A 16,266-nucleotide genomic window follows, 5' to 3' on the forward strand; every position below is an offset into this window, starting at 1 on the left:
ATAAAATTTGATAACTATTAAAGCAATCTGAGAAAGACTGGAGGGTTAAATTCAAATATTTTCTCCTTCTAGAGGAGCAATGTTATATTTTCACTTCAATTAACATCATGCATTGAATTGATGATTGTACACTTTTCCTATCTGTAAATGTTTCTTGCATTTGTATATATATATCATTTCTTCAATTTTGGTAAAAACTTTGTTTAAATAAGTAAAGAATTGATTTTCTCACTGTTTAAATTTCTTCTGAATTTTTAAACATTTTTATTAAAAGTTTTGAGTTCCAAATTCTATCTCTCCTTCCCCTCCTCCTTCCCTTTCATGGTAAGTAGATACAAGTTACACATTTGTAATTATGTAAAACATTTCCACATGAGTCACTTTGTACACAAAGTCTTGAATAAAAGAAAAAAAAGAAAGTGAAGAATTATATTCTTTCTCAGGAGGCAAATAGTATGCTTCTTCCTTAAGTCCTTTGGGATTGTCTTATATGTTGCAGAGAATAGCTAAGTCATTCACAGTTCTTCATTGAAAAATATTGCTTTTATTGTGTACAAGATTCTCCTGATTCTGTTCTTTTCCCTATGCATCAGTGCATTTGATCCTTTCCAGGTTTTTCTGAAATCATAAAAGAAGAGAATTATAAAAGAAGGGGGAGGGGGAATCTTCTGTTTCTAGTGCATTGGTTCTTTTTAATTTTTTTAAGACAATGGGGTTAAGAATGACTTGTCCAAGGTCACATAGCTAGGCAATTAAGCATGTGCGGCTGGATTTGAACTCAGGTCCTCCTGACTCCAGGGTTGGTGCTCTATCCACTTGGCCACCTAGCTAGCTGCTCCTAGTGCATTGTTTAGATAAATAGTATGTTTAATTTAAAACAATTTAAAAATGTGTATTTCATCATAGTAAAAAAAACCTGACCTCGAAAAAGAAATTGAAGACATGATTTAAAAGTCACTGGACTATTTGAAATTCATCACCAAAAAAACCAAGCCTAGACATTATATTCCAGGAAATCTTAAAACTTCCTACCTCTCCTAGAACCATAGGGCAAGGTAGAAACTGAAAGAATTCAATGGGGAAGAAGCTTCCAGGAATATTATAACTAAAATTTAGAGCTTTCAAGGTCAAGGAGAAAATACAAAATGGGCCAGAAGCCAGCTCTCCTGAGTTTCCCTCAGAAACGACATGAATCAAGCCTCTTAACAGATTTTGAAGCTACAGAATGCAAAAAGAAAAAAAAAAGAACAGTATGGACCATCTCCTGGCAGTCTGTCACAGGGGAGCATGGGTGTGCCCAGAGCATCACCTGCAGCAGGTGAGTCAGGGAACTAACCTGACAATCTTATCTGTGGGAGCAGAGGCTGTGCAGCAGATGGACTGGAAGAGCTCCAGCGCTGGTGCTTAGGCCCTCCTTCAGCCAGCATTGCTGGTCAGGGCTGCTTGACCCAGAGGGTGAGCCCTGCTGATCCCCAGGGACCCTGCAGTTTCCCAGCACCAACAGTCCAGAAACAGCCCCAGGTGTTCTCACCTATCCCAATAGCTCAGGAAGTGGGCGGCAGGCTTCTCCAGCACTGACTGTCCAGAGAGAGCCACTGGTGCTTCCAGCCCTGACAGCCTAGCCCAGTGGGCAGACCAGAGATTGGTCTAGCATTCCCAATGGTCCAGGGAATGGGTGACTGACATGCATAGCATAGACAGTTCAGAGAGAGCCTCTGGCTTTCCTCCCATAGGCTCAGTGAACAGCCCTTTGGACAGTAAACAAGCCTTTAGGGCTTTCAACATTGAAGGTCTGTGAGAGAGCCCCCTTCCCCAACACAACAACCTTGGAATAAGTAACAAATTCCAAAATGAATAAGATCAGAGAAAAGCAAGATCTATTGAAAGTTACCTTAGAGAAAAGGATACTAGCTCAGAAAAGGAGGGTAGAAGAGATGCTGCTACATGTGAAGCTTTGGAGAATATGAATTGGTCTCCAGCCCAGAAAGACTTCTTAGGAGAGCCCAGAAAGGATTTTAAAAATCAAATGGAAGAGGTTGGCTAGGTTGCACAGTGGATGGAGCACCGGCCCTGGAGGCAGGAGGACCTGAGTTCAAATTTGACCTCAGACACTTAAATAATTACCTAGCTGCGTGACCTTGGGTAAGCCACTTAACCCATTGTCTTGCAAAAAAAGAAAAACCCTAAAAAAAATCAAATGGAAAAATTGGGAAAAGAAATGCAAGAGAATATTAACAACTTGCAACAAAAAAATGACAGAAAACAAATTCTTTAAAAATACAATTGGGCAAATGCAAAAAGAAAATAATTCCTTTAAAAATACAACTGGGCAAATAGAAAAAAAGATAAAATCTCCTTTAAAAACAGACTTGCCGGATATGGGCTCCAGGGCTGTGGCTCCGTCCATTGTGCCACCTGGCCATACCTACAATTATTACTATTATTTTAATTTTTTTCTCTCCCCTTTATTGCTCAAGCGAGTCTATATTTTGTGTGGGGGGAGGGGGTATTCTGTTTACTCTTAAACAAGAATATTTTATTAATGTATATAAAAAAAACATTATTTGTACAAAAAAACCAGACTTGCCTTGGGGCAGCTAGGTGGCACAGTGGTTGGAGCACTGGTCCCGGAGTCAGGAGGACCTGAGTTCAAATCAGACCTCAGACATTTAATAATTACCTAGCCGTGTGGCCTTGGGCAAGTCACTTAACCCCATTGCCTTGCAAAAAAAAAAGAGAAAAAAATAGACCTGACTAAATGGAAAAGGAAATGTAAAAGTTAAATGAAGAAAATACCGCTTTAAAAAATATTACAAGCAACCAGAAAGAATTCAAGTACTGAGAAGCCACAACTACCAATATAAAGGAGGGAAAATGGATCTTTAATGAAACAGAAAACTTCCAAGCTTTCCTGATGAAAAGACTAGAACTATGTAGAATTTTGAAGTTCAAACACAGAAATTAAGAAAAACTTTAAAAAAGTAAACATAGATGAACAATTTTAACCGATTAGAGAAGGATAAATTGTGTATATTCAAATATGAGTTATACATTTATTCTCTCTAATCATCATATATTTGTTCCCTAGTAGTATCAAGGGTCATAGAGAGTCCTGGGAGTGTTTCTGTTATGTCTTGATTTTAACAGAAGAATGCAAAGAGAAGGAGAGAGGAATACATTGGGCCAGGAGAGGGGAAGGGAAAATTATCTCACACATCTAAATAAACAATAGTGAGGCGGAGCAGGCAACACTTGAACCTCTTTCTTATCTGAACTGGCCAAAGGAAGAAAGAATAAACACATAAGTTCCCACACACAGAGTTGGATATGGAAATATTTCACTCAATAGGGAAATAAGAAGGAAGAGGAAGGGGGGGGAATTAGAGTGAGGGTAGATTAGGAGAGATATTAGTCATAGGTAAAAAAAACCTCAAAGATTTATAAAAAATATTTATAGTTCTCTTTCAAGGTGTGCCCATATATTGGGGGAATGGACAAATTATGGTATACAAATGATGGAATACTGTTATGGTATGAGAAATGATAGGATGATTTCAGAGAAATCTGGGAAGACTTGTATGAATTGATACAGAGAACAGACTAGAGAGAAATTTCTAAAATATTTTAACTACAAATAATTTGGAAAAATTAGAAACACATTAGTATAAATCATCCAAAATGATTCCTGAGGACTAATAATGAAATATGCTACCTACCTCCTGAGAAGTGAAGAATGAAATAGCAGAAATTCAATATGACCAATGTGGAAATTTGTTTTGCTTGACTATACATGTTTATAATAGATATTTGTGGGGGGTGGATCTCAATAGTGGGAAGGAAGAGGGGAAGAGGGATTGCTGACTGAGGTAGGAGGGTGAGGTGGATTTTTGCTAACTGAAAAAAATTTTTTTTAATTCCACTAGGCCTCAGTTACCTCATCTATAAAATCTGGAAAATGGGACTAAATAATCTCTTAATATCCTTTCAGGCACTAAACACCAATGAAGTTCTGAGAGAAAATGGTTTGCCTACAGTTAATGATACATCTGATTAGCAATAGATTTTTTCTTAAAAAAATGTATTTAATTTATTTACACAGTACTAAAATATTCTTAAGGGTAATCATAATACCCCCTCCCCCACAAAAAACAAAACCTCATGAGGAAAAAAGTGAAAGAAAGAGGGGAAAAAAAGGTGTTTCAGTCTGTGTTCTAATACCATCATCTCTGTCTCTGGGTGGATCATATTCTTTATCATAAGTGCATCAAAGAAGTTACTTCCATATTTTTCCACAGTTGCTGTTGTTGATTGTAATTCCCTCCATCCATTCCTCCCTGCTTCCATCTATTATATTTTCTCTCTCCTTTCACTCAGTCCCTCTTCAAATATGTGCTGTGGGACAGCCAAGGCAGTGGACAGAGCACCGGCCCTGGGGCCAAGAGGCCCCTACCCCTACATCCTACAGAGACCTAGCAGGTACCCGGCCCCATGGTCCTGAATAGATGCCCAATCCTAGCACCTTGCAAAAAAGTAAAAATGAAAATGTGTTATATCTGACTGTCCTTTCCTATGATTTACCCTCTCCTCTATCACCCACATCATCCCTCCCCTCCCCCATCCCCCTCTTTCCTTTTTCTTCTAGATTTCTATACCCTATTGAGTATGTATGCTATTTCCTCTCTGAGTCATTTCCAATGAAAGTGAAGGCTTCCTCATTCCCTTCCCTCCTTCCATACCATTGCAAAAACTACATGAAATATCTTTTATATGAAATATCTTAGCCTATTCTACCTCTCCTTTCTCTTACTCCCAGTACATTTCCCTTTCACCATTGACTCCAGTTTTACAAAATATTTTATCTTCAAATTCAGCTCTCTTGTTCCTCATCTATAAAAGCTCCTTCTATCTTCTCTATCAAATGAGAAGGTTCATATGAGTATTATCAGTATCATCTTTCTGCAGCAATAGATCTTGCGTTTGTAATATTTAAACCTGACAAGGAATAGAATTTAGTGATGCTAAGACAAATATCTAGAAGCAAATGTAATATTTCACACCTATTTTTTAAAATTTAATGCAGTTTCAGAATGGCACCATGGATTCAGAGTGAGAAGGGGCCTATTCCATTATCATTATTAGCAGGTCAGACTAACTCAGGCCAGTTTGTTAGTTTAAAGCTTGAGATTATAAAAGAATTAATCTCATTTTGTTACAGTTAACAAAAGGTTTACAAGGCATAGCAGAGAAAGGATACTGAGCAAGGTTAGAGCTTTGGTTCAGTGGGGTGTTTCATCCAAACCTTTACAATGATGATGCTCATTGAAGTCTGAGGAAGGAGATGCTTGATGACTTATTCAGTGATGGTTTAGTTTGTAATCCACCAAGAAGTCATGTCAATGGCATAAAGTCATAGGTTTCTAGGTCAACTATTAAGGATATAGGATAATTTCAACACCTTTTAAGGAAAAACTAGTTTTTTCTCACAAGGCTTTAGAATATTGCTTCCAACACATCTTTCATTTTTATAGCTAAGTCAATCTAGGGTCAGAGAAGTTGTTACTTTTTTTCAAAAGTAATTAGTCAGAGCTGGGATTTGAACCCAGTTCCTCAGACTCCAAACCTAGTGCTTTTTCTACTTGTGGGAAGGTGGTGTCAGTAAATGAGCTTTGTGTTTTCCTGAAAGCAACTCTGGGTCCAGTTCATTGTCCAGCAGATAGACTGCTGCCCCTTAGAATGAACCATATATGGTTTGTCTATATAACATCTGTATTAGAAGAAATTTGGTCAATGTGTGAATCCAGAAAATTTTGTTACTTGTAGTACACTAAATGGAACACATTATTTGTAATTATTGTATCAATTTTGAGGAAATAAATCTATTCTGAGATATGATAATAGGTGAAGAGGATTTAATCCTCATTTTAATATTATACATTTTTTTTAGTTTTAGCAATATTCAGTCTAAATTAAAGGTAACTGAGGAATTACTCATAATAATTTTTAGGCCTGGAAGGAAAAAAAGCTGATAGCACCATCCCATTTTTAAGCAATACTCAAGATTCCAAACATTTAATATCCCTATTTATTAAATGCAGCAAATATTTTTATTTTTTCATTTTTCTTCTTTTAATAATGTTAAAATGGTGTTCAACATTCATTTTTGTAACATTTTGAGTTCCACATTTTTTGATCTTCTTTCTTTCCCTTCTCTCTCCCCTTGAAGGCATAATCTGATTAGGTTATACCTGTTAATCATATTAAGCATATTTCTATATTAGACATGTGAAAAAAGAATCAGAACAAAAGGGAGAAAACCATGAGAAATAAAATACATAAAACGAATTTCAAAAATTGAAAATGGTATACTTTGATGTGCATTCAGACTCCATAGTTCTTTCTCTGGATGTGGATGGTATTTTCCATCACAAGTCTGATTATTTTACTGCTCAGAAGAGCTAAGCCCATCACAGATGCCTATCACATACTGTGGCCATTAATGTGTACCATGATCTCTGGTTCTGCTCACCTCAGCACTATGTTTTGGTTATTTTTGTTTTTAGGTTTTTTGCAAGGCAAATGGGGTTAAGTGGCTTGCCCAAGGCCACACAGCTAGGTAATTTATTAAGTGTCTGAGGCTGGACTTGAACCTAGGTACTCCTGACTCCAGGGCTAGTGCTCTATCCACTGCCCCACCTAGCCACCCCACGGCACTAGGTTTTTCTGAATCCCATCTACTCATTCTTTTACAGAACAGTATTCCATCATATTCATACGCCATGATTTGTTCAGCTATTCCCTAGTTGATGGGCATTCCCTCAATTTCCAATTCTTTGCCACTACAAAAAGATTTTTAATGGAATAGGCACATTCAAAAACATAATACCCATTTTTATGTTTCAAATATTCAAATGGACCTATGATATCACAGAGTGGAGAATTTCTGCGAGTGATACAATCCATTTTGGCTTGCCCATATTCTCACAAAATTTCACTACAGTCATGAATTCACTACCATGGTGGCTTTCCTCACTTTTGTAGACTTAATGAGAATAATATTGGAGTACTCTGGCTGTCTCTTGCTTTTGCCATGTGATAGATTCATCTTCTCTTCTTGTCAGACAACTCCACCATGACATTCTTGACCATTGTTCTTCAGAAATCCTTGATTATGTTATAGCTTGCTCACAACTACTACGTGTCTCTCCTTGCCATTGCACAGTCAGGCCTGTTCTCCTTTTCAATTCTATGGCCAGTTCATAGCCCATCTATACCATTTGTTCCATAGATACTGTTGGACACTATTGAATATAAACATCCACATACAAACTGAAATCTGAGCAATAGATGTTTTCCCCCTACTTGGTCTTTGACTTATGGATAGCCAGGCTGAATTCTTTTAGGTGAATACAGTAATAACAGATATCTGTCAGAGGGATCTGCAATGTTTTGGAAATCAATTAGCACAATGCTACCTGCAAACAGAAGTTCATGGAGGATTCCATCATTCACAGGGAATCCCTTTCTTGAGTTGTTGGACTTCCCATATCCCTATCATAGTGGGAAGTATAGATTTCCCCATTTTGTATCTTATTTGATATTAATTACTGGTCACCAGAGTTGTTTCTATTGTTATATCAATAGCAAACAATCTTGATGCATGCTGTGTCTACCTGTAGGAGCAGCATTTTGTTATAAGTAAGTGTAAATAGTATTCTTATATGCTATGCATCTGAATGGCACTTATGAAATTATGCTTATGATATGAAATTATTTTTTACTAATGTCTTATTTAGTTCAATTATGGTAATAGTACATCATCAAGGACAGCAGAATTATCACTTGGACTGTAATGTCACAAATACAAATGCTTCCATCTATACAAAATGAATTTAATTATCATGAGACAGGGTGTTAAAGCTTAAACCTTCACTAAGTCTTTTGGAATACCCTATATAGGGTGTGATATCTGAGAATCTTGTATATTGGAGGCATTTATAGATATAAGCAGAATTTACTGTGCCTTTTTTCTAAAAGCCATTTTATTGACTTGAAAATTACTAGTTTCCCTAAAAAAACAAATTAAACTAATTTTATTCATTCTGAGAATGCTTCATAAAATTATTTGTCTCTGAATGTTTCATAGAGGTTAAAACTATAAATTTATTATGAGAAATTATTCAATTTAAAATGCGTAACTTTCTTGGGGGTTGTGTTTACAATTACAAATACTTCAAAATAAACAGGGTAGTGAAAAGATGGTATTATTGAAGATTTAATTCTTCACATAGCAGATTAAATCACATTGCACAATGATCTCAGAGAGTTGTTACTACATCTGTTCTTTTTAAAATGCTCAATTTCCCAATGAGATAATTTGAAAAAATTACAGAGAAAATAAAAATGGTATAAACATTAACTAACCTAAGGAGTTTGCTGGGTTTAGATGTCTAAACCAATTATTCTAACTTTGTTGTCCACTTTGAAGATTGAGTTCCTTAAGTAGAAAATGGTCATCATCACTTGTAGTTACATGTTAACATTAAAAAACGTCTGAGACACTTAATTGCCATTATGTCAGAAAAGCAATTTTCTAATGAACAAAAATTCTCCCTATAAGAAAACAAAAAATTCCTAGAAATTATATCTTGATGTTGATAAGGATATATTTAGAACTAGGTGGTCTAAGTGTTGGACTTAGAAGAAGAAAGATCTGAATTCAGATCCTGCCTCAGTTATTTGCTAGCTTTGTGTTTTGGAGCAAAAATTTTCAAAAACTTAGTTTCCTTATTAAATGGGGATAATAATAACAACAACCATCTCACAGAGTTGTTGTAAAGGATCAAATGAGAAGAATACTCTTGAAGTACACTTTGCAAATCTTACATTTATTACTGCTATATTCCAGCTACAGAAAAATTTAATGTTGAATTTAATTCAAACATACATATATGCACAAAGAAGGTTCAAAGCATGAACAGAAGTAATTTTATCCTTTAATATTCTATTCTGTAAATATCTTATCATATACAACCACTCTAACATAAAAAAAGAACAGCATAATAATACCAAAAATAAACATCCAACATCAGCGATCAATGAAATCTCTCTGGAAATGTACTTAAATATTGTTCCTAGGATGTTGTGTCAACCTAACACAAAAATTTTCTTAGCCAATTTGTAATCTTCTGATAACAAAGTCTTACAAAATATTCATGAATGGCTTTGAAAGATTTTTAGTCAAGATTTATTGTGATTTTTTTTTTAATTTTAGTGATATGGTGGGGAGGGGGAACATAAGTAGTTCCAATTTTCCTTCGAGAAGATTTCATTTCTTATTTCCAGATGTTTTGTGTTCAAATGGATCATCTGATTTTCTATGCACAATCTTCTTTAGATGTACTGAAGGCTAAGGTAAAAAAAAAATTACTTAAGATTTTACAAGAACCAAAAATCTCAACACCATTTTCTAATACTGGGAGCAAAGGATACATTGACAATAAGAGTAGCTGGAACCTAAGTTGGAACAACTTTAGAAATATCCAGGAAGATAAGACTAATCATATTAAAGCTTTTTTTTTTTAAATCACAATATTCCAAACTAAGATGTCAGGATACAAATCATTACTATTGTATGTACTATATACTAAAAGTCAAAAATGAAAATAGTCTCTGCCCTGAAGGAACTTGTTTTATTGGGAGGAAACAGTTCTCCCTTCCTCATATAATGATAAAATATAACACTACAGAATGAGATGGGGGTGGGGGTAGAATATATCATTAACAACTAAGAGAAGGGTGTAAAAATCTGGAAAAGTCTCCTTCAGGGGGTGGCACTTGAACTAAGTCTTGAATTACTTTAGGCCAACATGACATCTGGATTTCTCTGGGCATGAAAATCAGGAATCAACCTGTCCTCCAAATATGACCATGAGCTCAGCATGGTACTATGAGAAAAACACTAAACTTGAGAGACAGAAGACCTGAGATTCTGCACTGATTCTGCCACTTACAGGCTGTATATATCCTCAGGCAAGTCACTGTACATTGCTGGGTTTCAGTTCCCGCATGTGTAACTCAGGGAGCACTATGCTTCATAATCGCTAAGGTCCCTTCTAGTTTGACCCTTCCATGGGTGACAAGATTGGAACAAAATTCAAGGCTGAAGAACAAGGAGTTTGCTGCAGTGGACTGTTAGTGACCACATGTTAGGATCTCAAGCCAAGGTCAGTTTCTAGTCCTGGAGAAGCTATACTAGGAATCACCCTCTCTACCAGAGAAAATTGTTTTATAAGTTGATCCAGGGAGCTAATGCATTCAGTCTGGGTATGGTCACTTCAATGTTAGACTGTATTAATGTCTATGTGTCTGCTGTACTACTTCCATTGAGGACATGTTCCCATTGGAAAGGAGGCCACAATACTCATCTGTATAAAAACCTAATTATAAGCAGCTTGACCTTATTGAATAGTTTCACTTGCTACTTCTATAAATTAAATTTATTCAACATTCCTTTTTATTACCTTATCCCAAGGCCAAGCTGTACTTCTTTCCTGTGTCAACAATGCTTAAAGGTATGTTCAACAGAATTTTGATGATCTACAACAGAGCTATCTACGCTGACTTTTAAAAGTTTTTATAGAAACAAAAGACAATATATTTTGATTTACCATTTTAGTGAGAGCTCTATAATAGCTTGGTTTCTTTTACTGAAGTATTTAGTAAACCGGGGGGGGGGGGGGGGGGGAGTGCATAAAATCTGTACTGCCAGTTGATCTACAGCCCTGATCTACAAGATAGGACTAAAGTCACTATCCTGTGTTATCTATTTCTATTAGAAAGTAAATTCTTGGAGGTAGAGCACTCAGTTTTGTGATGAGGCACATATTTAAGTGCTCAATTAATGTTTACTTTCATTGATGCATTCAACATGACTGAAGTAAATGTTAGTTCTATTTTTAAATGCACATTAAGTTAAGAAAATTATAAGAATAGGGCTGGCATTTAAAAAAATCAGGAATTCAGTTTTTTGAAGTATAGATCTAGTATCCATCCATAAGTTTTGTTTTACTTTGGACCTGTGACTTAATAAGGGAACTTTCATAAGAACTCCAACTGTGGAAACACATTACAGCAGAGGGACTCCTGGGGCATTAAGAAGTTAAGTGACTTTCCCATGGTTACACAGCTTACTCCACAATCTGCCCTCTATCCAGGTTTGACTTCAAAGTCATAGAATTTAGAGTTAAAAGGGACATTCAAGATTATCTGGTCCCATATTCTAATTTGAGAGATAAAGAAAAGGAGGGGTGGAGAGTTTAAGTGAGATGATCAAAGGATATAGGTAGTAGGGTTAGATCTCAGGTACTGATTCCAAATCCACTGCATTTTGACATATACTGCCTTTCTTCATTGGCAGGTAGAATCAGAGTAAGAACCAGAAGGATCATCCTTAATGATCACCTCTTTCAACCCTCCTGCTTCTGTAAAATTGGCAGAAACAAATGCTCAGAGAGGACAACTTACTTTCTCACAGTCACATGGGATTTTTTTTACAGGGAGAGCCAAGATTTGTGAAAAGATATTCTGACTTCAAATACAATCCTCTCCACTGCCTAACTCTGTAATACAAATACTATTTACCTCCATTTTAAAGGAGTTGAAATTGCAGCTCAGGGAGCTAGTGGTCAGCCCAGGTCATTTAACCATTAAGCACTCCAAGGCAAAACTCATAGCCAAGACTGATGATCTTTCCCCCATATTTTATTGCCTAAAGACCCTGAACAGAATGTTTACCAAGGATGAACTTTAGGTCTGGTAGCTAACATTACTCATTTCATATATTAACCAAGATTTAAATGTAACATCATTGAATAAGTAGAAAAAGTAGTGAAGAAAAAAGAGTATAATTTCATTGCAAGTACTAAAAACTGATTCAGGTGATATATTTTTTCTTTTTAAAAAATATTTTTAAATAGTGGAAGAAAAAAACCCTTATACCAAATATGCATAGAAAAAATAAATTTCCAATTCACTATGTCCAAAATATATACCTCATTCTGCATTTTGAGTCCAACTTAGTATATTTTCTTTTCTTTATTTTTAAAGGTTTTTGCAAGGCAAATGGGGTTAAGTGGCTTACCCAAGGTCACACAGCCAGGTAATTATTAAGTGTCTAAGGCCAGATTTGAACTCAGGTACTCCTGACTCCAGGACTAGTGCTCTATTCACTGTGCCACCTAGCCACCCCCTTAGTGTATTTTCTAATAATGTCATAGAAACCTATCAGGTATTAAAAAAAACAAAAAACCCTGAAGACTTAAGTATATTTGTTCCCAATGAGTAGACTGTCATCTAGTAGCAGATCTTTGAAAGTCTGACTCAGCTGTGAACTGATCCAGCCTTTCAGGAGTTTGGAATTATGCCCAAAGGGCAATGAAAAAGTGCATACCCTTTGATGAAGCAATACCACTACTGGGTCTACACCCTGAAGAGATCATGAAAAAAGGGTAAAAACCTCACATATACAAAAATATTTATAACAGCTCTTTTTGTAGTGGCAAAGAAATGTAAATCAAGAGGATGCCCATCAATTGGGGAGCAACTGAACAAATTGAACTCTACTGTTCTATTAGAAATCAGGAGGGAAGGGATTTCAGAGAAGCCTTGAAAAACTTGTATTAATTGATGCTGAGTGAGATGAGCAGAATCAAAAGAACATAGGGGTGATGATCAACTTTGATAGACCTCATTCCATCAGTACAATAATTAGGGACAATTTTAGGGGATCTGTGATGGAGAATACCATCTGTATCCACAGAAAGAACTGTAGAGTAAAATGAAGAAAAAAGATTATTACCTTCAATTTTTAAAAAAGTCAGCTTATGTTTTGCATAATTTTGCTATCTCTAATATTTTCTTCTTTAAGGATATGTTTTTTCTCTCAATGCATTCAATCTTGATCTTTGTATATCATGGAAAGAAATGTAAAGACTATCAGATTGCCTTCTGTTTGGGGGGAAGGGAGAAGAGAAGGGAGGGGGGAAAAACTGTAAAAACCAAAACCTTAAAAAAAAATTGGTAGAAGCTATTATTGTATATAATTGGAAAACAAATAAAATATTAATATTAAAAATAATGTTAAAAAAAGAAAGTCTTGACTCAAGATAATTACCACTGCCACACACAAATCTCTAAGGTTTGTTTGGCATCCACCAGGGAAAATAAAACAGCTAGGAGTCCCTCCTAAGGGACTCAGTCATTACTATTTTTCCCTCCTTAACAGCTCTAAGATTTTACCATCAGAAAACATGCAGAAAAATACCTTAAAGTTTGAAAAAGTGAAAAATAGCCCTTATTCACAAAATAGAAATTGGGAACCCCAAACTTAGACCAATAAAATTTACAGTACTGACAGATCTTCTTATTAAGGTTCAAACAAATTAAAACAGGGAAGGATACTTAAATCAAAATTATTTATACTACATCTTTTCATATTTAATTCTAGCTCTACTTATCTCCAGCTAACCAGGTAACCATGGGCAAGTCACTTAACCTTTCTGAGCTAGTTTTTTCATCTGTCCACTGATGACAGTTACTGTTGTGAAGATAAAATGAAATAAAAAGTGCAGAACTTTGAAAAAAATACACTTTAAAGAGCTCTTTACATATTTGTCAATCTATCCACACACTGGCCTTCCCTGGAAAAAAAAAAAATCATTGCTTGAAGAAAACATACTGCCACCTTTCCATTAGTTTATTTCCCTTTTTAGACCCTACACACATACAAGGTTCTACTTAATGAATTGTTTCAGCAACAGAACTAACCTGAGAATGACTTAACTGGACTTTCAATTCTGAAAAACCCGGCGTCAAAGACTATCTTGTCAACTTCCTTTGCTTTTGCTCCCACAGGAGCTGTTAGCTCAAACATAGGTTCTTCCTGCTTAAGTTTCTCTCTCATTGAAGCTTTTAGAGCAGCCAGGCGATTTCGAGCTGCAGTTCTAGCAGTATCGTCCTGTTTTGACTTGCATTTTTCAACTGGGACAGCTTTCTTCTAAAGAGAGAAAAAGTTATGATATGTATTAAAGATGTTTACTTCTACCTTACAGTAAGCTATTCAAGCAAATGTTTTGTACCATATGTGGATGACTGTTAGTTTCAGCTAAAGCAACAAAGGTGGGGGAATTCTTGTTTGTACAAAATTACATTTTGATATGGAGGACGTTAAGACAAAAATAAAACTCACAGACAACAAAATACATGATAGAATGACAATTTATTAAAATAGTTCAAGATAAATTTCACCAACAAAGGTTGGGGGGGAGGGGGAGAGATCAAAGCTATTTCATTGAGAAGCTGGCTAGAAATTGGTCTTTATAAGACTATTCCTTTGACTCTTCGAATCAAAGGTGAAAGATAACTTTTTGAGGATGTCTCAGAAAGAAAACTATCCCAGCATAGATCTTTGAAGTTTGTTCTGAAAATATAAGTGATATTTGACAGACAAACTGGAGAAGAAATAATAGCCAAGTTTGGCTAAAGAATACAGTATATAGAGGGAAACAGTAAAAGATAATGACAGAAAGGCATGAAGCCATCATCTGGAGTATTGGGCAAAGACCTTTGAAGAAGCAACAGTAAGCTATTTAGCTCTGTGGACAAGACAGCTATGGTTGGATAGGCATACAACCCTTAGCAAAAAGAAATTCATATTAGAAATATAAATTACTAATAGATGATAATGTGAACACTGAAAATTTAAGAAACTGGTGGTATCTTTGACATCAACAAAGAAATTCAAAAGTGAGTTGGATCCAGTAGAAAAGATAATGAGTTGTTTTGTATATATTGGGTTTGGAGATGCCTTGTAGCTCCATGTCTAATAGATAGCTGGTGATAGGGGATTGGTGGTCTGGAGAGAAAGACTATAGCTAATACATAAATCTGTGAGTCATCTGAAGAGTGATAAGGATTAAATCTTTGTGTTTCAAAGAGAATATAGTTGAGAAGAGGGTTCATAAAAATCTTGAAGTGTTATTACAATTAGCAAACTCAGGAAAGAACCAAGAGAATAGCTTCATAAAAACTCAGAAGAGAGTACCTGTCAACACTCTCAATTGTTAGAGAAGTTGAGAAGAAAGCGAACTGAAAAGAGGGTATTAGGTTTGGAAACACTGATAACTTTATAGAGTAGTTTCACTTATATAATGAATGAGGTCAGAAATCAGGTTGCAGAGGATTAAGAAAAGGAAAGGAGAAAGGTCAAGGTTATGAGTGTAGAGGCATGTTTTTAGGAATTTGGCTGAGAAAGAGAAGAGAGATAAAGGGCAATAAAACAGGTAGAGGAAAAATATGTTCCAGTGAGGGTTTTTAAAATGTGGAGGGGAGCTGGACTTGATTTTTGATAGCAGAAGAAGAACTAGTAGATAAAGAGAGCTGGAAATTAGGGAGAAGTGAGATAGATGATAGTATGGGTAATCAGCTAAAAAGATAGGAAGGGATTGGGATTTAAATTATGTAAAAGGATTAATCTTGGCAAGCATGACATTTGCATATCTTTTTTTCTTCAATTAAATTCCTAAAATTAGGGAATTTATCTTGCTGGGGACTTAGCACAGTGCCTTGCCCATATTAGGTGCTCAATAAAGGTTTGCTGAATAATTGTTATTTAATGATGAAAAATGAAATTGCCCAGTAAATATTTTTGAAGTTGAATAATGCAAATGTGTCAGTTGAAAGGCTATAAAAAATGAGATAGTTGTAAGGTTATAAAAAATGAGATAGATTATGACATCACTAACTTACCCGAGTAACTTTTTGACTCATATTGTTTTTTTCTTGCCATTCCGATTCCTGAAGTTTATTCAATTTTTCAAACTTTTTGTTCACATCTTCTACCTATTGATGGATGAAAAATCAACTGTACACAAATCCCTGAGAATTGTGACTAATTAAACAACTTCAATAACATTAGTATCTTTAAATAGAAATTCACAATCCAATATACTTATAATGGGCAACTAAAATCAGTAGTAAGTTAAAAAAAAAGTAAAAGATAAAATCTTGAAGAACTGGAAGCTCAGGTCCCAGTTATGTCTCCAATTGTGTGGGAACTTGCATTAGTCACTTAATTAGCTAAGTGTCTTCCCCAATAATTGCATCAGACAGGAAATATCTATCACCCATCTACTTCACAATCATAATAGTGATATATAAATAACTCAATACTTCTACATGCAAGTACAGGATAAACTGATTAAATGTAAA

The 16,266-nt window shown here is 35.4% G+C and overlaps 1 protein-coding gene across 4 annotated transcripts in view; it reads right to left on the reverse strand.

The window, feature by feature from the left end:
* Positions 1–240: 240 nt before the first annotated feature.
* Positions 241–16,266, reverse strand: part of DLGAP5 (DLG associated protein 5) — a 40,670-nt gene continuing 24,644 nt past the window's right edge. For 2 of the 4 annotated variants that reach the window (XM_074213282.1, XM_074213280.1), the window contains exons 13-15: positions 15,805–15,897; positions 13,825–14,053; positions 8,198–9,406 (exon numbers count right to left, since the gene is read on the reverse strand). In XM_074213282.1, coding sequence (XP_074069383.1) covers positions 9,375–9,406; positions 13,825–14,053; positions 15,805–15,897 — 354 coding nt within the window. In that variant the 3' untranslated portion in view covers positions 8,198–9,374. Of the gene's footprint in view, positions 619–8,197; positions 9,407–13,819; positions 14,054–15,804; positions 15,898–16,266 lie in introns of those variants that run through there. The other 2 variants (XM_074213281.1, XM_074213283.1) reach the window with 2 other exon arrangements.

This window comes from Macrotis lagotis, chromosome 1, assembly GCF_037893015.1.
Source record: "Macrotis lagotis isolate mMagLag1 chromosome 1, bilby.v1.9.chrom.fasta, whole genome shotgun sequence".
NCBI classification, from domain to species: Eukaryota; Metazoa; Chordata; class Mammalia; order Peramelemorphia; family Peramelidae; genus Macrotis; species Macrotis lagotis.